The sequence below is a fragment of the Marmota monax genome, unplaced genomic scaffold (genome assembly GCF_021218885.2).
Source record: "Marmota monax isolate L192 unplaced genomic scaffold, Marmota_monax_Labrador192_F-V1.1 WCK01_AAM20220418_F8-fsc00024, whole genome shotgun sequence".
NCBI lineage: Eukaryota > Metazoa > Chordata > Mammalia > Rodentia > Sciuridae > Marmota > Marmota monax.
In genome coordinates, this window is record NW_026695224.1 from 1,771,309 (window position 1) to 1,795,542 (window position 24,234).

The 24,234-nt window shown below is 33.1% G+C and overlaps 1 protein-coding gene across 2 annotated transcripts in view; it reads right to left on the reverse strand.

The window, feature by feature from the left end:
* Itfg1 (integrin alpha FG-GAP repeat containing 1) overlaps positions 1-24,234 on the reverse strand; it is a 254,097-nt gene that overhangs the window by 143,012 nt on the left and 86,851 nt on the right. For both annotated transcript variants that reach the window (XM_046435181.2, XM_046435182.2), the window contains exon 8: positions 22,369-22,450. In XM_046435181.2, coding sequence (XP_046291137.1) covers positions 22,369-22,450 — 82 coding nt within the window. The remainder of the gene's footprint in view (positions 1-22,368; positions 22,451-24,234) is intronic.

Sequence of the window (24,234 nt, forward strand, 5' to 3'; positions counted from 1 at the left end):
AATAACAAAAAACAAAACAAAACAAAAAAAAAAAAACAGAAAGAAAGAGATTCAATCTTTTGTATTTTGATCTGTAATGAGGAATTCTGAGTTAAATTACAAAAATAAATTAATGATTTTTTTAGTAAGGATATAGCATGACAGCTTAAAGGCAATAAGTCAAAATGTCACCTTTCTCCATCTGGAAAATTTACTCGTTGATGACTATAGAATCCATGAGATATAAATAATAAAGTCATATGATTATTAATGGTAGAAGGTTTTAAACAGAATTCAAAGTTTTCCTTAACTTTCAATAAGTAGGACTTAAGGATGAAAGATTTCTATCTTGAGTTTCTAAAGCTCCATTTCTGGCTAAAATAAAACCTGATTATAGGTAGAAATAACAGCTTTCCCGTAACATTTGTCAAGAGACAAAGTAGATATGTTATCACATATAAAACTACATTTTCTGGGCTAGGATTGTGGTTCAGCGATAGAGCACTCGCCTAACGTGTGAGGCCCTGGGTTCGATCCTCAGCACTATATAAAAATAAAAAAATAAAATAAAGATATTAAAAAAAAGACCCCTACATTTTCTTGTGACTCATCATTAATATAAAGTTGGAAATACATGTACTAAATGAAAAAAAGAGTTCCAAACATCCATTTCTTCTTCTACCAGAATATATGAATAATATAATTTTATATTTCTTAGAAGAGCACAGAAATGCACTGAATATGATAAAAATATTTTTATAATAACCAGATTAGATGCTTTTATGAAAACATACAATTTTTAAATAAGGAATGATCAGCATTAAAATAGATGGCATGCATGAAAATACTCAGATTATTGTTTATTTGCTTTAATATGTTTTAAAAAGAACATTATTTATTTTTAATTGATGAAAATGTATATATTTATGGAGTACAATATGTTTTAAAATATGTACCTGTTGTGGAATGGCTAAATTGAGCTTATTAGCATGTCATTACCTCACATACTTAACATGTTTTGTGTTACAAACCATTTAAATCTGTTCTTTTACCAATTTTCCATTATGTAATACATTATTAATTGTAGTCATCGTGTTGTGATAAGTTTATATATGTTAATATAATATTAAACTTTGTAACTAGCCTGCTGATAATTTTTCAGATTCAAATGATAAAAAAAACTCTTCCAGCTGGGTATGGTGACACAGGCTTCTAATCCCAGCAGCTTGGGAGGCTGAGGCAAGAGGATCATGAGTTCAAAGCCTTCCTCAGCAACTTAATGAGGCCCTAAGCAAATTAGGGAGACCCTGTCTCTAAATAAAACATAAAAAAAAAGGGGGTGGGGATGTGGCTCAGTGGTTGAATGCCCCTGGGTTCAATCGCCAGTACCAAACAACAAAAACAAAAACACTTTTTTTCTTCTCATTTTAATCACAAAATATGTAAAGATTTAATAATGTCTCCAAGATACTTAACTGCTACTGCTTTTCTGTTTTGCTGAACATATTGATTCTTTCAGAATTTTTTCCCCTCAGAGTTACACAAAGCAAAGTCATGACCTGTTTTACTTACTGTTCTGGCTTTGCTTTCACTTATGTGTGAATAGAGGTAAAAGACTATGTAGTGCTTAGGTGCTAATGGGGTGGAACGAGGCCTGGTTCCAGCCCGAAGTACATGATGGTATAAACCTCTAAACATTGTACATGGCAATAGCTTTGTTTATTTTAGTTTCTGAAGCTGGAAAGGTGAGGAGAGGAAGCTGGACTAGATTATTCTAAAGATTCCTATAATTAAATCTAAAACTCAATAAATAGTATCAAATGTGCTTTCAAATATTCTTTTAGCTTTCCTTATCAAAAAAACTGATTATTCATTGATACACAGATACAATATACTTTTCTATAATATTTATATATCATAAAAAACAAAGGGAATATTTCTATTGATAGGGTTTTAAAATATTTTAATTTATCTTTAAAAGTTAAGCTATACATTATTTAAGCATTTAATAGTTAATGTGATAGTTGGGAAATAGGAAACTAAACAGGTTAAATTTCCTACTATTGAGGTAAACATCAGTCAGTGTCTAGGAAGAATACTGTTCGTTTCTTGATTGTAAGAACTTCTACAAGGAAATGGAGCAGGCACAATGTCCCATGTGGTAAGCCATGCCCACAATGGCTCCTAGTGGCTCAGGAGGCTGAGGCAGGAGGATCACAAGTTCAAAGCCAGTCTCAAGAACTTAGTGAAGCTCTAAGCAACTTATCAAGACCCTATCTCAAAATAAAGAGTATAAGGAAAAAGTGGGGATGTGGCTCATTGAGTGACCCATTGATTGAGTGACTCTGGATTCAATCCAGGTTGGAGAAAAAAGAAAAAAAAAAGGAAGGAAATGGAGAAGTGGGCATTGGCCACTTCCCTTGTCCTCAATCTTTAGGTTGGGATTAAAGCAGCGCAGCCTTGGCTGTAATGTAAAAGAATGCACAAAGAAAACATCTGAAGAAATCCATCTGCATAGTGGGCATACAAATGATCCTGTTTCTCTTGAATGTAGGTTCAACTCTTCATATTGTCCTGGCCTGCAATACCACGCAGGAGCATAGGAGCTATAAAATGTACAAAGCTTCTCCATTGAGTCCTCCAACTACTTTGGAATTGGTAAGCAGAATGCGGAAGTGTTTGCAGCCCCAGGTTTGAACACCTACATACATTTATCATATTGGTAAAGAGCAGAGAAAATTTAAGAATATTCTTAAACTTGTAGGTAGGTCTGGTGGCTCATGCCCAGTCACTTAGGAGGCTAAGACGGAAGATCCTTGTCTCAAAATAAAATAAAAAGGGCTGGGGATATATCTCAGTGGTAAATGTACTTTTATACTACTGATCAGTTTACTTTAAATGTTCCTTTTTTCCACAGAGCAGAGTGCTATTTAAATAGTATTATTTTATCTATTTATTTTGGAGTACTCTCAATTTAAAAGGAAATTCTGGGGGATCATTTTAAGATTAGCTCACTTAAGTAAAAGAGATTAGAATTTTTCATCTCAAAGGTTTCTAAGCCTACTATTAAATTATAACCAAATTACTAGCTAACTCAAACCCATAATCTGAATTCTACAAAGAAACAAACTAAAACAAAATCCATTTTTTTGCTTTACATATTTATTCATATCTACTCTGTAGAGTAGGGAAAGGGGACTAATAGTCTCCATTCATAAAATCCTACATCCAAAATAAGGCCAAAGATGAAAAGAACAGAAATATATTTAAGCATGAAAATCCACATGTAAGCAAATGGGCAGCATAATGGCTCAAACTCTTATTTTGACAAGGATGAGAAAGTAAAAAATAACAGTCCAAGTAAAATTAGTATTTTTAAGAATGAAATCTTTACACAAAGCCTTAATTAAATGCCATTAATCTAGTATTTTATATCTGGGCAGAAGAAGAGAATCAAAACGTGTGTCATTTAAGCTGTTTCAAAGAATTCTCAAGAAATGCAGACATGCTTGGCGTAATAAAAAGGACAATGGGAAAGATTTTGCTTTCAGGATTGCTTTATAACTAGGGTGCTGGGCTAATTCAGTTTTTCCATCCACAAAATGAGAAGTATAGATTCCATGTATGACATTCTAAAATGCTATCAAGATTCTACTTCCAAAAAGGTCATGGTATATTTTAAGAGCATGGGCTTACGTACATCAGAAGGACCTGAATGCAAATATGAGCTATTATTTGCTTGCAGTATGGGCTTAGGCAAGGTATTTACTATTCTAGCCTCAGTTTCTTTTACTTGTAAAGTACACAAGTATCTCAATATTTTCTTGTAAAGATTAAATGATGATGATGATGAGTAGGATATGAGTAAGTACTCTTTATGTATTTACTATGTGGAAAACACTTCATAAGTCTTATAGTTGCATTATCTTCTTTAATCTTCACAATAACTTTGTGTTATCATCTGATACTATCATCCGCACTTATCTAAAGAAACAGAGGTAAAAAGAGGTTAAGTACCTTGCCCATAACCCCAGAGTTAGTCAAAGGCAGAATCAGAATCTTAGGCAACTTGTTTCCCATATTCTCAGTCACTGTCCTTTTCATAGTTCTTGGTACCTAAGAGTTTAATAAACAGTACTTTGTTGTTAGGATGATGAATACTTAAAAGACATCAAGTGCTTATACAATGTCAAAGACAGTTGCTTTTTATTTTCTTTTGATGGTGCTGGGGATTAAACCCAGGGCCTTGAGCATGCTAGGCAAGCACTCTACCAACTGAGCTATATCCCCAGCTCCAAAGACAATTGCTTAAACATAAGGGAGTCACCACTCCAAACCAGCAGAGCTGAGCTACAGCCTCTTAAGTTTCTTGTCCACACAGAAAGAAGGAGAGTGTTCAGCAAAGAAAGCCCAAAATGGCAAATTTCAGAAATTATAAAAAATAGTTTAAAATATTATTTTGAAAACTAAATGAGCACTTTGCTTATGATTTTGTAAAATTTATGTAAGTATTTTAGATGTTTTCAGTTTGGTTGTACAACGAATGAGTTAATTAGCATTTTTTCTCAGAATACAGATATTTTAAAATCACTTGACAATTGCAGTTATTTGCACTTGCAGGTATTTTAGATCAACTATGAAACCAAATGCATAATTTTTCCAATAGGCTGTAAGTTATTAGGACATCAAATTCGCATTTCTTAATACCTTGACTTTTTGTTCGTTTCAAAGAATCTTTTAAAAAATTAGTTATATTTAGATATACATGACAGTAGGGCATATTTTGACACATTATACATACATGGGGTGCAACCAATTACAATTTTGATCCCATTCTTGTGGTTGAACATGATGTGGAGTTACATTGGTTGTGTATTCATATGTGAATATAGACAAGTTATGATCCGATGAACTTCTATTTCCCCTCCCTACCATTCCTTCCTTGTTATGGGTTAGCATCCACATATCATAGAGAACATTTGCCTTTTGTTTTTTTTTGGGGGGGGATTAGCTTATATTATTGGCTTATCATATAGCATGATAGTCTCCAGTTCTCTCAACTTAACCAACAAATATCATAATTTCATTCTTCTTTATAGCAGAGTAATATTCCATTGTTGTTTCCTTAACTTGGCTATTGTAAATTGAGCTGCTAAAAACAGATGTGGCTTTGTCACTGCAGTATGATGATTTTAAGTTCTTTGGGTATAAGCATAGAAGTTCATTGGATTAGACAAAGGGGAATGAAGGGAAGTGGGGGATGGGAATAGGAAAGAAAGCATCTTGTCTTTAAGAAGTAGGTTTCTTTCTTCATAATGTTAACAAAGACCCTTATGTCTGGCTCAATGTTGCCTTTTATGAGCTCAGGCTAAATTCTTTTTCCACTGAGTGGTTGTGAACTTTTTGTCAGAAGGTTGGGAATGATAAAACAGCTAATAATAATACTCCATTTATCTCATAATGTATACATTTTCATGATTAAAAACTTTATTATCGATCCTTTTCAAAAGACAAATGGGGAACATAATGAAGTTGCTATATTCACAAGCAAGATGCCCAGAACATTCTATGAATTTTCTGTGACTTCTAAATTTCCTAGCTCCTAAAGGTAAATGTTCTAACTAATAATCCTTCTAAAATGTTTTTTAATATACTTGTTTTATTCATACTTTTCTAGTTACTGATCTATTTTAAATAATCAGTTAACAGAATTTAATAATCAGCAACAACTAGGTTAATTTCTCACTAATATCAAATGACATAATGTTTGAACTATAAAGGGCCTAAGAAATAATGTCCTTTACCATTTTATAGAAGAAAATACTGAGGCCCAGAAAACTTAAACCATTGGCTCAGGATCTCATAAAGAGGGAGAATCAAGACTAGCTAGCTGTTCATTCAACCAGGCAAGCTTTATTTAGAGATGGCCAGAACCAAGTAATTATTCAATTAGGTAGGCATAAATCACAGCACAACATTAGAATTACTGATGTCAGCCTTTTGAACTAACTTCTGCATTAGAGCACCAGTTTATTGAAAGGTACAAGAGCAATTTAAGAGGTTATTCATTTATAAAATAATTGAAACATCATTTAGTATAATATTTAGAAACATTTTAATTGTGTTCATAAGCACTGAATTAAAAAAGGGGAAACATCTAGATATGCAGTTATTTTTTAAAAAATATTTATTTTTAGTTGTAGTTAGACAGAATACGTTTATTTTATTTTTTATGTAGTGCTGAGGATCGAACCCAGGGCCTCACACGTGCTAGGTGAGTGCTCTACTGCTGAGCCACAACCCCAGCCCTAGACATGCAGTTACCTTTATGTTAATAAATATACAATGCTTAATGCTGCGATTATAAATTTTTTCCTATTTAGATACACACATGCTGGGATAGGGAAAGGCAATCAGTAATTCCCGAACAACCACTAATTCTTGGCAGAGGTTCCTTTATATATGCAATTGTATTTAATTTTTATGAAAACAATAAAGCAAATAATATTCTAATTTGAAAGATAAGGACATTAAAGTTTGGTAATATTAACCACCTGGCAAAAAGCCATTAAGGGGCAGGCAAAAGAGTGATTTCACTATCCAAAGCTGTCTCCTTCCATGACTGAAACCGACAAGCATTTCTGAAGGGTTTTTCCAGAATTAGAGATCTAATCTAATAGCTACAGAATATGAATCTTCTCTGGGTTGAAAGGGAATGGTCACTACTGGACAATACATCCTGAAATATGACTTTTAACCTCATTTTGAGTTAATCAGATCAGGTATAAAAAGAGTAAACATTTGCTGTAAAAATTTTCAGTTAAGAAAGTTTACTAGTACCGAATAATCCATAATATAAAATTGTCAAGTACTTTTCATAAATAATTTCAGGGTTGGAGGTGGTAGAGATAGAAGTTAGTAGGTGGTAGAGATAGAAGGCATGCCAAGAACTATCTGGCTTCAGAACAACACACAAGTTGCTGTAATTCATTATGGTCAGTCTTCTAATACACAAAACAAGAAGCATAGATACGAGGCCTCTTTCTTGCTGTAAGAAATTGACCTTCTTCTACCTTGGTCATCAAGCAGGAAAGCAAATATGTATTCTTTATCACCAAATAGGTGTTTATTAAGCAATATGAAATGTTGAAAAATACAACAGTGGGAATTTAGTGAATTGTGGTATCAACCTATACTTGACTTCACTGTACATTAAAAAATATCTTACTAATATGCACAAAAGCATTTAAAATATATCACTTACCATATTGTTATACTGGTTCACCAGTAGAAATGTAGTGAAATAGTAGGTGAAAAAACCGTTAGTTGTATTCCATTTGGTTTAGTTAATCACTGATTTTGCTAAGTATAAGGAAACTTATTAATATTTTGTCCTTAATACAGGAGTGAATTTTGTTAGTTTCTTGATAAAATGATGTTATTTTCCATAGGATGAGTTAAAATTATAGAATGTATGTCAGGTTGTACTAAACAAACACTTAAATCTAGGTGCAAAGAACCTTAAAAAATCTTAGGGCAAGTAATTCAATGTCTACATCTCTGTAAATATTTGAATCTATAATCTTCTAAGGCAAAACTTAGTATCTTTATGGGGTGAGCATAGAACTAGCAGTTAGGTTATAATACTGACACTTTGGATTATATAATTTCAACTCTGACAACCAAGAAATTTTTGTGATTTATTTAAAGGTATAGCAAACCATTATCAGTTATTGTAAATCTAATTTCTTAGGTCAAATTTTATGATATTACTATCAGTACACACAGATAATTAAGATGAGAAATGCTCTAAGTCAGTGGCTGAGTATAAAAAATCTTTTTGATAACACATAATTATCAAGAACTTACTTAAAATTAATGCAAAACAGATTACAGACCTAAGAAGCTAAAAATTAGAAAACTTAAAGAAAAAAGAATAGGAATAAATCTTCCTATCCTTAAGTTGGTAGGCAAAGATTTCTTAGATATGAAACTGAAAACATAATTTATAGCGTTACAGCCAGGTGCAATGGCACACCTATAATCCCAATGGCTTGAAAGGGTGAGGCAAGAGGCTTGTAAGTAAACTCTAAACAAAATACAAAAATGGAATGGAGATTTGGCTCAGTGGTTGAGTACCCCTGAGTTCAATCCTTGGTATAAAATGTGTATGTATGTATGTGTATGTGTATATATATATAATGTAATATATACATATATTATAATACACATAAATATATATTATATATGTATATACATATATATATATATATATATATATATATATATATATTTACAAAAGCAAAATTTGATAAACATGACTTCTTGAAAATTGGATATTTCTGCTTTATGGAGAATCCTTGGAAAACTGGGAATGGAACCACCAATTGACCCAGCTATCCTACTCCTTGGTCTATAACCAAAGGACTTAGAAATAGCATACTACAGCCACATCAATGTTTACTGCAGCACAACTCACAATTGCTAAACTGTGGAACCAACGTAGATGCTCCTCAGTAGATGAATGGATAAAGAAAATGTGGTATATATACACAATGGAATATTATTCAGCACTAAAGGAGAATAAAATCATGGCACTTGCAGGTAAATAAATGGAGTTGGAGAATATAATGCTAAGTGAAGTTAGCTAATCCCAAAAAACCAAATGCTGACTGTTTCCTCTGATTTAAGGATGCTGATTCATAATGGGGTCAGTTCATAATGAGAGGATTAGATGAACTCTAGATAGGGCAAAGGGGAGGGAGAGGAAGGAGGCATGGGAAATAGGAAAGACAGTGGAATGAGATGGACATCATTACCCTAAGAACATGTATGAAGACACAAATGGTGTGACTCTATTTTGTGTATTGTACAACCAGAGATATGAAAAATTGTGCTCTATATGTGCAATATGAATTGAAATGCATTCTGTTGTCATATATAACAAATTAAAATGAAAAGACAAGCCACAGACTGGAATAAAATATTTAAAAATCATATATATGCTACAGGATTTGTATTGAGAATATATGAAGTTCTTCGAATTAATAAGATGACAACCAATGAATTTTTTAAAAAATGGACAAAGAATAGAAATTTCACTACAGAAATTCTACAAATGACACAGCATTTGAAAAAACATAAAAAAAAATGCTCAGTATTATAAATCATAAGGAGGAAGCAAATAACAGGAACAGAAAGATACCACTACACATCCAACAGAATGACAATATCATTGTTGACAAGGATGTAGAAAAAGTAGAATCCACATATATTACTGATAGTAACATAACATGATATAGTCATTTTGGAAAATAGTTTAGCAGCTTTATAAAAAGTAAGTATACACCTATCATATGGATCTGTTAATTCCATTCCCAGTTATTACAGAAGAATAAACAAAATCATCCACGTTGGTTCCACAGTTTAGCTATTGTGAAATTTTGTATATACCTATCATATGGATCTGATAATTCCATTCCAAGTTATCATAGATGAATAAACAAAAAAACCCTTTTAAGCACATGTTCATAGTAGAATTATTCATAATAGTCTCAAACTGGAAATAGTCTAAAACAGCCATAAATGGGTGACAGATAAATAAAATGTGGTATTCTCATATAATGGAACACCGTTCAGCAATAAAAAGGAAAACAACTACTAATACACATTACAACATGAATGAACCTTAAACACATGATGCTAGCTACAAGGCAGAAGTGTTATATGATTCTGTTTATATAAAACTTCTAAAATTGGGAAAACTACAGAGACAAAAAGTGGATCAAATGATGTCAGCAAAATTGTAGAATTGGTAGCTCCAGGCTCTGGTTCCCTCATAGGCACATTGAATAAACAAGCAGAAAATGACAGAAAACAACTTTGTCAGAACTCAGAAACTGCCAAAGGTTGACAGCAACCAATCAAATTCTGCCTCAAGAAAAAAGGCAACTTGAAAATGAAAACTCAGCATGTATAGGACTCTGTTCAAAGTGTGAGGACTGGGTTCTAGTCTGGCAAACCAAACACACACTCCCATTCACAGACACAAACATATACACTCACACATGTGAAATTTGTGTAGCTTTTTTACTTGCCCTTGCCCCTGTGCCTAGTTCTGATGTGGTAGCAGTGTTAAAGCAGTAACTTCCCAAGTTACTGGATTCTGAGGCAAAAAAGCAGACCTTATTCACAAGTAATCGTATATGTCTGTTCTAGCCTGTCTAGGGACTATCTTGACAACGGACTCAAGGTGCTGTCTATTTCACCTTAACTTTGAACTTAGTCTATGAAAAAACCCTGCAAGGCCTGCAGATGCTTGAGCAAAAGATTTATGGATTAAAATATACAAGTGGCCACTGAAGGCACTACAGGAAAAATTGAGAGAGATTCTTTGGGATATTAGGATGTTTAAGCAAATGCTTATCAAAGTTGAAGACACTTGTACTTAAGAAACATTTGCCTCCAAATTCTAGCTGGAAATTAACCAGAATAATTATTTAAAAAAGAATCATAACACAAAGCTTTGCAAATTTTCATAACGTACTTAAGAACTGTATACAAAATGAAATGTTTATGTTTTAATCCTCCACAACCAGTAAAATCTCAATTATGAAAAAAAAAAAGCTCCTATATATGGTGGGAAGGATTTAGATAAATACATGCACATCTAGGTGAGATGCATGCTCAAAATAGACCCGAAAAAATCCTGAGCTTTCCCCTTGGGCTGCTCCCTCGACTCAGGGCAAGTGCTCAAGAGTGCCTTAGCACAAAGCTAGTCTGTAAAGAGTGGAAGAGGTGGTTCTTTGTTTCTCTGTTTGTTTTAATTCCTGATATTCAATAAAATCTCTGCCAAAACATTAGCTATGGGGTAAAGAAACAGACTTCAGGGAATGTACATGACAAGTAGTGCAGTCTATGTAGAAACATTTTTGAATGTTAGTAAACAAATAATCAAATAATCAAAAAGTCAACAAATCTTGGGCAAGGGTGAGAATCTGATTTCTACAGTTACTACATTATAATACTTTTATGTCCAGTTTATAACAATACACCACAAGGCATGTTCTAACTGATTCTTTTCTCATGTACAACATGGAGTTGTTATAATTTGGATTTGGTGAATATAAAATACAATTATATTTAGGTGCTTGAATGCCTCATACTTAATCCATGCTGAATAAATATAAGCTTCATTAATAATAATAATTGAAATTCTAGGAGAGCTAGAATTTCAATCTGGATCTATATGAATCAAAAGCATATGACAACTCTTTAAGAAAACAGTACTAACTCCTATGCTTGATTGGTAATAGATTTAAAATAAAATATATGTTATTCTTTAAAATAAAAAAAATATATATTTTATAAACCCTCAAAAACTTTTAATAGGTTGGTGGTTTATTCTGAAGTGTGTTAAGGTGTGATCTACTAAATTCATATTCTCTATTAACTTTAAAATCATAAATTATGTCACTTTGGGTTTATTTTGAAAAGACCATAAGAAATGAAAAAAGCACTTAATTGACATACAGGATGGAGAAAATAAAATTCTTCATATGCAGACTCCTAAATCAAAGGAGAAAAATGGAAAAGAAATCAATAGTGTAGTGAGATCATTTTGTTTTAATTTAAGAAATATGAAGTGGGAGTGGACATGAAGAACTTTTATATTTATTCCTGAATACTTAATAAAGAAAGTATTTGACTACAGAAAGGTCCTAGTCCCAAATGATGGATCACAATTTAGAAATGATCACAGCTTTGAAAACTGACTGAAAATTACTAATATGTGGCTATAATTCTAAACAACTGGAGTAGGGGGAAAATTGAAATCCACAAAGAGAGATCCAGGAGCTTATTTCTAAGAAATGCCTCTCATCTGAACATAACAGTCAAGTGATTTTACTCTTGTAATAACTTGAAATTTGTTATACTCGATAAAGGCATATTCTGCAAACACTACCTTATCTAACCTAAAGATACATCAATATTTAGTGAATTTTGTATTAAAATCACCATTGCTTGTTTTTTTCATAAGTCAACATCAAATTTTATTATTAAAAACATATAAAATACTATAATGAAAATAAAAAATAGTATCACAAAAAATAAAATAGACAATTTCAGAGGGGAAGGGAAGGAAAGCAATGGTAGGGGAGCTGGCATCGAGTCACCACCGCTTGGCTTTGATTTTTTCTCTACAATTTGTAGATATAGAATTACACATACACATAATCGTTTTTTGGAATGGATGACTTGGGAGAATGGTTACATAGTATAAAAATTCTAAAAATAATAAGAGAAAAGCCATCAGAAAATGTAAGGAGTAAAATGAAAAGATTTACTATCAAAATATTATATGGTTTAAAATTAAGTGAAATGGTGCAATTGACGAGGATGGTCATGCATTTTAATAAGTAATATAGAAGAAGGGGTACACAGCATTTAAGAATACAGCTTATGAGACAGGGCCCAAGGTCATTTCCCACCTCTACCAATTCTTTCCAAGATGTATGACCTTGGGCAAGTTTCTTAACCTCTCTGAATCCCTCCATTGTAAAATGAGAATAAATAATATTGTTCATCACAGAGAGGCCTTGAAGGATACTTGATAAAAATATACAATATTTTCAATTTTTTTCCTTATTATGTTGCCCAGGCTGGTCTTGAATTCTGCAACTCAAGTGAATCTCCTACCTTAGCCTATAGTGGCTGGGACTATTGATGTCCACCACTATGCTTGGTTAAGTAAAAAACCTCTTATAAAATGGTTCTTGACATAAAACAAGCATTTTAAAGTAATTTGAAGTAAACAAATATTTGCAATATACTAATCCCCTAAATCCTTTTGATGTTATTGATATAAAAAGACCTAAACCTTCCTCTTGATGAAATTAAAAATATGTTAGTTAGATGGGGTAATGTGATGACAGGAGGTTAAGTACAGACAATGTGAATTTGACTCTGTGGGAATAAAAGGGAACTGTCTGTTACAGAACAGTCAGGAAATGGAATTACTTTGTGAAAGTTGCTAAGGAATGGATTACTCTGGACAAAAGACATTCACTTTCATCCATTCATCCTCCATTCATTATGTATCATCTATCTAACCCCCATCTACTTACCCAATTCATCACTTAACTCTTTAGGGAGTGAAGATTAAGCACAGAGGAGCTACCTATTTACATACACGAAATACAACTGTGATTTTATCAATTCATGGGGTATTTACCCAGAAGGAAAAATGCAGAGCTATAGATTGTTGAGAGCCACAGCCAAAGGGGCCCCAGCAAACTTCCAGCTGCCAGCAACCTTCTGATGATTGGCTCACAGCTGATGATTGGCTCACAGCGGCCCCAGCAAACTTCTAGCTGCCAACTGATTGGCTCCTCTGCAGTGATGCTCATTGGGTTGTTTCCCCGACCTTTCAGACCACGGAGCTGCTCATTGGGGGACTTTTTTTGGCTCTGCCCAGGCTACCCAGCCAATCAGCCTCAAGAGCAGGAGGAGTGGGGGAGGTTGAGAGGCTTGTGGAAAGCTGGTGGTGGCAGTTGGGCTCTGAAGGTTTTTCCTGAGGAGCTGTGTGGTTTGGTGTGTGTGTTCTAAAAATAAAGTTCGTTTCTTTTGACAAGTGGCTCCTGAATTGTGCCCAGCCAGACTGCGGCAATAGATGAAAGAAAAGGGGTCAAAATGGAAGCCAGAGTTGTTTGAAAAATAGAGGATATTTAGAAAAGGCTCTTCATAATGTATTCTCAGGCTTCTGACTGATAGCAGAGAATTCCCTTTAGGTACATGTGCCAGAGAGAAATAAATTTCACTACTTTCCAGATATATGTATCTGTGAGATCTATGAATAGGCAAGGTATCTAAAACAATCACTTCCACAGTACTGTGGCAATCAAATAATGAAGAGATATGCATGGGAAGTTAATAGGGAAGTTTTATGGGAAGCTCCACTTATCACAGATCCATTCTACTAATTAGACTTAGAATGACAAAAGTTCCAATTAAGTCGTAGATTCTATTACAAAGTACTGAAAATGTCACCCATTAAAATACAATAATGTAACAATATAATATATAACATTATCCTATGGAGTTTTTATGTACTTTAAATATTGAAAGGGCTAATTACACATTCATAATGCCATGCATCATTAAAAATTAAATGCACAGTATAGTTTTGAAACTACAATGTCAGAGGTATAGCTTTACAAAAAGAACACTCTCATCAAGACAAGCAATAATTCACTATATACATAAAGGGTTCAGGGACCTATGGTTCTAGTTTTTCCTCATATTTATGTACTTTAAAAGGTGATGTTAAATGCTGAATATGTATATAATCAAGACTCTTCAGTAGCAATTTTATAATTTTTATATAAATTACTGTTTCCAATCAAAAAGTATTCAAAGAATTTATCACATCTTGCATTCATGAGTCACCATGATAAATGCCTCACCTGTGTCTCTGCTACAAAATAGAAACTCAGGGACTTTTGCCATGACAACCACTATTTTGCAATAATCACAATGACAAGGAATGGAAAGGGAATACTCATGAATTGGATTTATTATTTGTTTGAAAGAGCACTGTGAATGTTAGTAGAACACTCTAAGAACATCTAATCAATTTAAGTGTTGTACAGAAATGTATGCACTTAAAATATTTCAATTTTACCAAAAATGTTTTTTCTTGGTGGCACAAAGATAAGTGTTTAAACTGGTTACCTTTAATTTTTTCATGTGAGAATAAAACTGGCACTATAAGGATACAAAAGGATATTAAGAAACTGTTTAACTAATTGTTTATTTAAATGTTCAATAATAACATACTGTAGGTAATACATGCTGTTGTTCACTGGTCAGAATTCAATAACTAGGAAAAATAAAAAAGAAAATATAAAGATGAGAGTTATAAGTTTTAAGGCTCCAGGATATTTTCTACTGAAATCAGCATCCATCTACTTTAGTGAAATTCAGAACAATTTTTAGTTTAATCACTTAACTTCAATCAAAATAAGCAAAAGTCTCAATATATTAGTCTTCATCATGTGAATGACAGAAGTTTTCATTTAGGATTCTAGTTGAAGGTACTTAAGATGTCCTAAATTTGGGTTCTATTTTCAAAAACCAATAATTTATATCAATGAGAAGGTTTTCCCCATTTAATTAAATAGTTCATTCAAAATTATTTAGTCAATATGTACAGTATAACTGGCACTACTCTGTGCTTGAGAGAGAATAATAAAGAAAGTACACCAATGAATACATTCTATCGAGGGTACATGAGAAGAATGCATACTATGTCAGATGGTGATAAATGTTATAAAGAGGGAAAAGGAGTAAAGAGTCCTGATGGTAGGGCTTACAATTTTAACAAAGCAGCCAAGAAAGGCCTCCAGGAGAGGGTGATAATTTAACAAAATGAGAAGGTGGTGAGGGAGTAAGCCATGAGGAATACTTGGAGGACAGGATTCTATGTGGAGGGATGAGCAATGGCAAATGCCTCAAAAAGGAACTATTTGAAGAACACCAAAAAGGTCAGTGTGGCTGAAGAGCTACTTTAGTAAAAAAAGCAAGATGCTTTGAATTATACTCTTTCTTTTATTTATCCATTATTTATTGTCAATCTTCTAAAAGGTAGTTAAAGAAGGATATGCTGGTACCAGAACTGTCACTCCAGAGCTTCTCTCCTGCTTGTATCTTGTTTTGGTATCTAACAGACATATCCAAGCTAACTGTCCAAAACAAAAATCAAAATCTAGGTCATCTTTGATTTTTCTTTTACTCTTCCAACATCAAATCCTTCAACATGTCCTGGCAATTCTGTCTTCATTATACCCAAATAAGACTGCTTCTCTCCATTTCCTGATAATTGCCCTGGTCTAACTTATTCATAGTCTTTGCCTGGTTAATTGCAAGTTCTCTTAATTAACCTCCTCCAAACTTCCAATTATATTTAGATAAAATCTAAACTCCCTACTTTGGTTCTCAAAGTCATAAAAGGTCTTACTAAGGGGCTGCTTTCATTTTTTTTTTTTTCCCCATTGAATATTTGTCCTCAGAACCTTCCCTTAGGGTGTTCCCTCTGCATGGAGCATCCTCCCCTAAGATCTTGTATAATAGCTGAAAGCTCAACTTTCTGGTCAAATGTGACCTTCAACCAGCTACGTAAATTCTTATCAACTTTCTATCGCAGGACATTGCTTTATTTCCTGAAAGCTCTTAACACTTTCTAAAAATGCTTGCTTTTGCTTTTTTTTGTCTTTTCTCCTTCAATAGAATTTAAACTCCATGAAAGAGTTTAGCTATATGCCAAACATCTAAAACAGGGCTTGTCCAAATAATAGGCACTCAAAAATTATTTTTGAATACTTATATATAGCATAAATCCTTCATTACAAAACAGGAAGAAAACTAAATGGAAGAAAAACTGACAGAAATACATTTTAAAGAATATATACATTGAACTCTAATTGAATTGATGTCTGTACCACACAATTCATTCAAAGATGGCAAAAGTATTATATTTCAGATTCCTTGAACCTAATCCCTATATACCATTTGTTCATATTTCACATACTAAATAGTCTGCATTTGTGTTTACTTGATAAATTCTGACTGGTGGTAAAAGTTATATGATAGTACATTTAAGACAGAGTACCTGAAACTCCACACATTTTTTTGTTTTGTTTTATTGATGATTCTAACTGGAGTTTAGTGTCCTTTTAAAGCAAAAACAATAATAAAAAATGATAAGGGCACTTAACAAAACAGTCAATTTTCAACTATACAAAATAAATAAGTAAAATTCCACTATTAATTTAGGACTTTGGAATAAAAAGCAACCATAAATGACTCACATAAGACCGAATCCAGAAAGCATAACACCTAGACCTTTCCCCTATATAGCTTTTTTAGATATAATATCACTCATCTAATTGAAGGTATTTGATTTTTAAAATTATTTTGTAAGAGAAAATATGAACATTCAGATCCAATTAGCATACAGACTAAATATAAAATTTAAATCTTAGTATATGGCTTATTTGATTTACTTTTACTTCTAGATCAAGAGATATACTAATTTAAAACAAAGGGAGTATAATTGCTAAAAAGTATTGTTTTGAAGTAAACATTTCATGGTTAATTTGAAATTAACATTTAAATTTGTACCAGGCATTATGAAGACTTCATAACATAACTTCATTGATTATTTACTGTGCTATGCACAACTGAATTAGATTTGCTCTCAACCATCAATGACAATGCTTTTAAGTCGTTTCCTATCCTCCAATATGTTAATAAATTTGACGGATGACAAATTTTTCTGTTTTCATTAGCTCCACTGTTCATCACAGTACTGTTTATAGATCTGATTGACAATTCTGAGTCTCTAGTATCATGCCTGGTACTCTTTCCTGAAGAAGAAAATACCAGATCTTGTGATGATCTGATACATCAGTTAGCACTGGAATGGAATATATAAATTTAAACATTATATTTCAAATGATCTAATCTATAGATAATCCTAACATCCTGTATAATGTTTGATTTTCCTGTAGTTTGGAAGGGTTCCCCTCCCCCCCCCCCCCCACTATACGTGGGATTGCAAACAGTAAAAAACATCAACACATGGGGCTGGGGTTGTAGCTCAGTGATAGAGTGCTTGCCTTGCATGCGTGAGGTACTGGGTTCGATCCTCAGTACCATATAAAAATAAATAAAATAAAGATATTGTGTCCATCCGCAACTAAAAAAGTATCTTAAAAAAAAAAACCACCAAAAACGTCAACACATTTTCTCCAAGTTTGGTCTTATTCCTTTTTATTTTTTTAAACAGAAAAATACACCTTAATTCTATTGATTTTTGTCCTATATAATTTATGACAAACAACTGATTAAAAGAAATTTTTGAATTTGATATTCTGAGCCTAATATATTGTGTAAAGGGAAGAGACATAAAACACGTCTCCTCGAAGATATACACTCCTTAATGACCTCTTAGCTAACAGAAGCATTTATGTGTTGCAGATCTTCCAAGCATGAGAATAAGGACCTAGCACTTTGTCTAGCAGCCAGTAAGAGCTGCTATTTATTGGGTGACTTCTCTGGCTAAAGGACTTCTCCAACTTCTGTAAATGGTAGAAGAAAGAATCAGATCTTGTGATGATCTGATACATGAGTTAGCAGTGGAATGGAATTTTGTGACTTTTGTGAGACTGAGGGCCTGCTAAACTGCTGGTTTAGCAGGCCCTCAGTGTCATCCTGTTGCACTACATTTTAGTATCTATCAATGGTTTCTGACTACCTCTTTAGCATTCCTTTTTACTATCCTTAGCCCTCTCATATATATTTCCTTTGTTGGAGGGCTCATGCAGGTCTTGACCGCTAGGCTCGTGGAGGATTCTCCAACCTGCTTTGGTTTTATTCCATTTAGATTGGCTATATAGTCTTCCAGCTCCGTTGTCTTATCATCATGATTAATATGATAACTATCTTAATATTCAATCTAGCTTTCTCCGCTGATTTACCTGTCTTTATGAATAGTCCTGATTTACCTGTCTTTATGAATAGTATAATCATTCTCTTAATTAGTCACACAGTGTTTTCTTTTTTATCCTCTATAGGGTCAAACCAATCCGCAAATTTACTGATTCACTCTTTGTTAAGTTTCTTATGCCTATCAGTCTATTTATTGATGTAGTTGTGGCTCAAGCTCTCACCACCTCATTCCCTGACCTGTCTCCTTACTGGTTTCCATCCTAGAAAATATCTTAAAACTGTTTCAATCTGACTCTCTTTGGAAATAAAAGGCACCTCAGAGATTTTTATAATCTTCCTTGAACTCTAATTTAATATCCAAGAAACATTACTTTATGCATATCCCTCCAGATCAAAAGATCTCAACTCAACTTTATTTCCTGAAGTTAATAAAAAAAGTTATTAACAAAGAGCTGTTTGAAATTGTTACTACTTCTCATTAGTTCTACAGAATAAAATCAACATTTGTTTACCTGTTACTTACCTGATAATCCAAATGTGTTCACAGTTCATTTGTATGTTTCTACATTTTTATAGAAATTCTATTCAAGCCAATATGTTTTTAGCATTTACTAACCATGCCATTTCACATCACTATAAATTTAGATAAACCTTAGAGATGCTTTCAAGTCCAGACCAAAATTATCTCATGAGGCTTTCCTATCCTTTCTCAGTCTAGAATGATCTATATTACCACATACTTGGGTTGAATTTTTCCTGTGGCATTAATTTCATAATTAACAATGAAATACAGTCTTTTTTTTCCTCCTATATATATCCGGCCCTCCCTCCCGTCCTCCCTCCTTCCCTGCCTCCCTCTCTCCTACCCAGCCACACTCACTTTCTCTCTTTCTCTCTTATTCTAGAGATTAAACTCAAGAGCCTTGACAACTGAACTACATTCCCAATCCTTTTTATTTTGAGACAGGGTCTTGCTAAGTTACTTAGGGCCTCACTCAGTTGCTGAGGCTGACCTCGAATTTCAAATCCTTTTGCCTCAGCTTCTTGAATTTTATTTTTGTACATATTTGTCTTTTATCTTCCCAAATAGATTATAAATTTCTTGAGATCTTATTTGGAGATTCTAGCAGAGGAGCACAGCTATTCATATACTCTTGACCAAAGAATGATCCTCCTTTATGGGGGAAGGTCATCCTCTTCGACAGTGCGTGCAACTTTGGAAGGGACACACATGGAGAAGTGAGGGAGGAAGAGGTCACCTGCCTAGCCAGCCAGATAAGCCAAATCAATTCTGGCCATCCACCGAGGTGACAGAAGACACAGCTAGATTGCCTTCACATCTTAGATTATAAATTCTTAAAGGCAAGGACCTTAACTTAAAAATCTCAGCTTCCTTGCATGGTGTTCAGTAGAATATTTAAAGCATAATAGAGGCCCAATTTTTGTAATCTTACTTACAGGAGTTGATGACCTTGAGAAAATACACAACTTTTTCTAAGGGAGTTGTTAATGGAAATCAGAAGATAGAAACAATTTAACATGAGTTTAGAAAATCTCTTATAAAAATTCTAACATTTAAAAATTTATAGGATAATAAATACCTATTTTGGTTTCTTTATTACCACTCTTGACTATTACTCTTCTGTAATTTACTACTTTACTATTAATGTAACAACAGAAAATAGCGAAAACAGGGAGTAAAAGTAAGATAACCCACTGTTTATATACCCCCCCTTTTTTAAAAAAGACAAGTAATCTTGAAATCATTGTTTGAATGGAAATACTTGGAATACTCTTCTTTGATCCAGGCTTCTTCCTGTCACCTATATCATTTATTCAAACATGTGAATTTCTGAAATCATGTTGACTTCTTGGCTGTCAGTCACTTCCCTCATGTTGTTTCAAAGGGAGTGGGTGTAGTAGAAGATGAAGGGCAGAATGCAATTCACAGATGTATTCAAACATATACTTTTCATAGGAAAATGCATATTTCAATATATTAATATTCATAACCTTATTCAATGCCATCTGCTTTTTTGGACTCATTAGTAGTATTTTTGGCAATCTCCGACTAAAAACACACCTTTAAAAGGCATTGTCAAGTAGTTATTAAAGGTTTACTGATACATAAAGTTGTTGAAAAGAGGGAAGAAATATTTAGGTTTTTTTACTTTGACTATATCCTATGTTCTGCATGTCTTAATACTAATATGTAAATGTCCACATTTATGATTATCAAAACAAAAAATTTAAATTGAACCTACTCATAATTTTTGTTACAAGCAGAACACTTTATGATATAAACACAATCATAATACATACAAGTTTATTTTGTAGGTTTTTAACTAGGGGATTAGGGGGTCAAGGAGGTCTGTGAAATCCTAGAGAATTATATAGTACATATATGCTTTTTATTTTTTCATAGAGGATCACTCTCAAAGGCATCTGTTATTAATACAGCTAACCAAATTAATCAGTAAACTTTAAAAACAATAATTTCATTGTTTTATTGACTATTTTCAATAAAAACCATAAACCAGGCTCAAGAAATTTACTCCAAACTAAAGTAATACTCAATGAAATAAAGCTAAAATACAGTTCATCATTTTCATCCTATGGAAATATCCACTATATAACATTGTCAAACCTCCTGCTTTAGCTGCCTTGTTCAGTAGTTCAGTGTATTTCCATGACACTGAACATCAAATCGATTTAATCATTCAAGTAGCAGCAACAAAAGATAGGTAAATCCAATAAAAAGATTAAAATTTCTTATACTCTTGCTATGAGCTTGACTCATACTGTGTTATTTACAATAGACTTGAAGGTGGATATCATTGTCATTCTCATAATATAAGTGAGGAAACTGAGGTCTCTGGGATGGTGACATGTCTTTATGTTTTGAGGAACAGGCTGTGGTGTTTGTTAGCAAACTGAAGGAACAACAGGATGAGAGTGAGCTAGGGACACTTTTTAGGTGGTGGTCATGTAGAAGTCTTTCCCATATAATACAAAAATCCTTTTACAGTAACTCTAACAAATGATGAAAGGAATCATATGTTTCAGAAGTTCCCAATCAATGTGAACTTGATTAACTAACTACATAGAATCTTATGAAACCTGAAATCTTAGAAATTGTTATTCCTTAGAATTAATATGTAACTAAAAGTGTTTTTAAATATTCAAGTTTTAATAGTTCAGGTTAACTTAATTTTGTTTGTTTCATATTATGGATATAGAGGTTGAATATCTATAAACTGAAAATCTGAAATGTTCCACAATCTGAAACTTCTTGAGTGCCAACATGATGCCACAAGTAGAAAATTCCACACATGAATTCATGTCATGGGTTGGCATCAAAATGCAGGCACACTAGTTACATTCTATAAAATTATTTCTAGGCTATATACATGAGGTATATATGAAATAGAAATGAACTTTATTTTCACTGAGGCCCCATTCTCAAGATATGTCATTATGCATGTGTAAATATTCTAAAATATGAAAAAATCCAAAAATATGAAACACTCCTTGTCCTAAGCATTTGGAGTAAGGAATACTCAAATGTATATATGAAAATTCATAATTCCTATTTCTAATTATAGTAATTTCTAATTATTATTCAGAAAAGTTTCAGTATATTTTCTTGTTTTGCATGTCATTCCTATAAAGAAGATCAAGTTCAAACTATTTTAAAAACATATAAGCCAAAAATTCCTCATTATCAAGGAAGTAACCATATGCCATATTGTACTTTAGAATAGGTATCTTTTAAATCTACAATAGTTCTAGAAAAAACTGAAGTTATTTGCTGTTATAAGGAATAACATGACTAAGTCAGAAATAGGGGGAAAATCTGAAAGGCAAAAACAATCTTACCAAAGTCTGCGAATGCTGACTGTCCAACTACCATCATATTTTGAGGTTTTGTAAGTATACTATGGACAGAGAAGTTCCCACCCTGTGAAAGTCAGAAAACTTTGAATTAGATCATCATAATACACTCAACTGTCAAGGGTGAAACAAAGCATTTTAAATTAAAGCATCGAAAAAAGCTAAGACTTCTGTCATATTACACTAAAATCAATCAACAATCTCCTGTCCACTTTTATCACTTATTACGAAACAAAAGAACCATTATAAGAAAGTATGAATCTGGATTACTTTTTTTTGCTATCAATTCTGGTATAATACCCTTTACCAAATCATCATCATAATTTCAAACATAATGAGTGTATTCTGTGGAAGGCAATAAAAATATATATAAGCATAAAACTACCAGTTAGGAGACTGATGTAAGTCAGATAAAGAATTTCTAAAGGTAACATAGTGGTAGAAGGAAACAGGAAATTTTAAAATCTATTTTACACAATGTATGGTAATAAAATTCAGTCAGCTATATTTAAGAAAAGCTGTTCAGATGAGAGAAGAATTCTATTGATCCATAATGGGCCAATCCAAGATCAACTTAAGTTTATGTAATAATGAAAAGTATTACAACACCTGACATTGTACTATGTTGAGTCACCTATAGTAAACAGAACTCACTAGAGACCCTTTGTTTCAATGACTTTTTCCAAAATGAAATGGTACACATCTGACTTCCAAACATAATATGCATTAAAAATTGTTTCCTGGGGTTGGGGTTGTGACTCAGCAGTAGAATGCTTGCCTAGCACATGAGAGGCGCTGGGTTCGATCCTCAGCACCACATAGAAATAAATAAATAAATAAAATAAACTTATTGTGTCCAAATACAACTAAAAAAGAATATTTAAAAAATTGTTTCCTTTCCCTTCTATTGTTTTGTTTTTAACAAAACATTGAATTTGGAATTCTGAGCTCCCGTTTTTTTTTCCCCCTGCCTTTAGGTACTAGGATTGAACTTCGGGGTGCTTTATTATGGAGCTATATCACCAGGCCTTTTTTTACTTTTATTTTCAAATTTTGAGACAGGGTCTCACTAAGTTCTAGAGTCTGGCCTCAAACTTGCAATCCTGCTACCTCAGCCTTCTCAGCTGCTTGAGTACCAAGGTGCCTGATTGAGCTCTTAATTTTATAAAGAGTTCTCTTACCACTAAAAATCTCCATTCACTGATATATTGACTTTGATTTCTAAATCGTACATAGGATGTCTAAATATTTGAAAGTTTTTCCTTCTTTATTCCTCTAAGGATATTATAAATCTGAAAGTCAGTTTGTTAAGAAATCATTTCTGACCTTTACAGAGAAAGATACTGGTATAATGAAAACATGAAAATCAAATGCTTGAGCAGAAGGAATAAGATTTGTCCTGTGCCAGGCAATTTTCCAATTATTTTAACACCCCATTATCAATATACAGAAACATGTTTATCCCACCTTTATCTAAATATCTACTATACTTTTAAAATGATTTTTCTGTAGACATTTTATTTACAGAGGTGTATAAACTTCAGGTTTCCCCTTTAGTTCTTACTACATCCTAAGACTGCATTAGGGATATTGTGTTAAAGTTGCTAAATTTCTTTCTTTCTTTTTCTATTTTAGAGAGAGAGAGGGGTGGGGAGAGGGGGAGGGAGGGAGGGAGAGGGGGAGGGAGGGAGGGAGAGAGAGATTTTTAAAAAATATTTTTTAGTTTTCAGTGGACACAACATCTTTATTTTATTTTTATGTGGTGCTGAGGATCGAACCCAGAGCCCTGCACGTGCCAGGTGAGCGCGTTATCGTTTGAGCCACATCCCTAGCCCAAAAGTTGCTAAATTT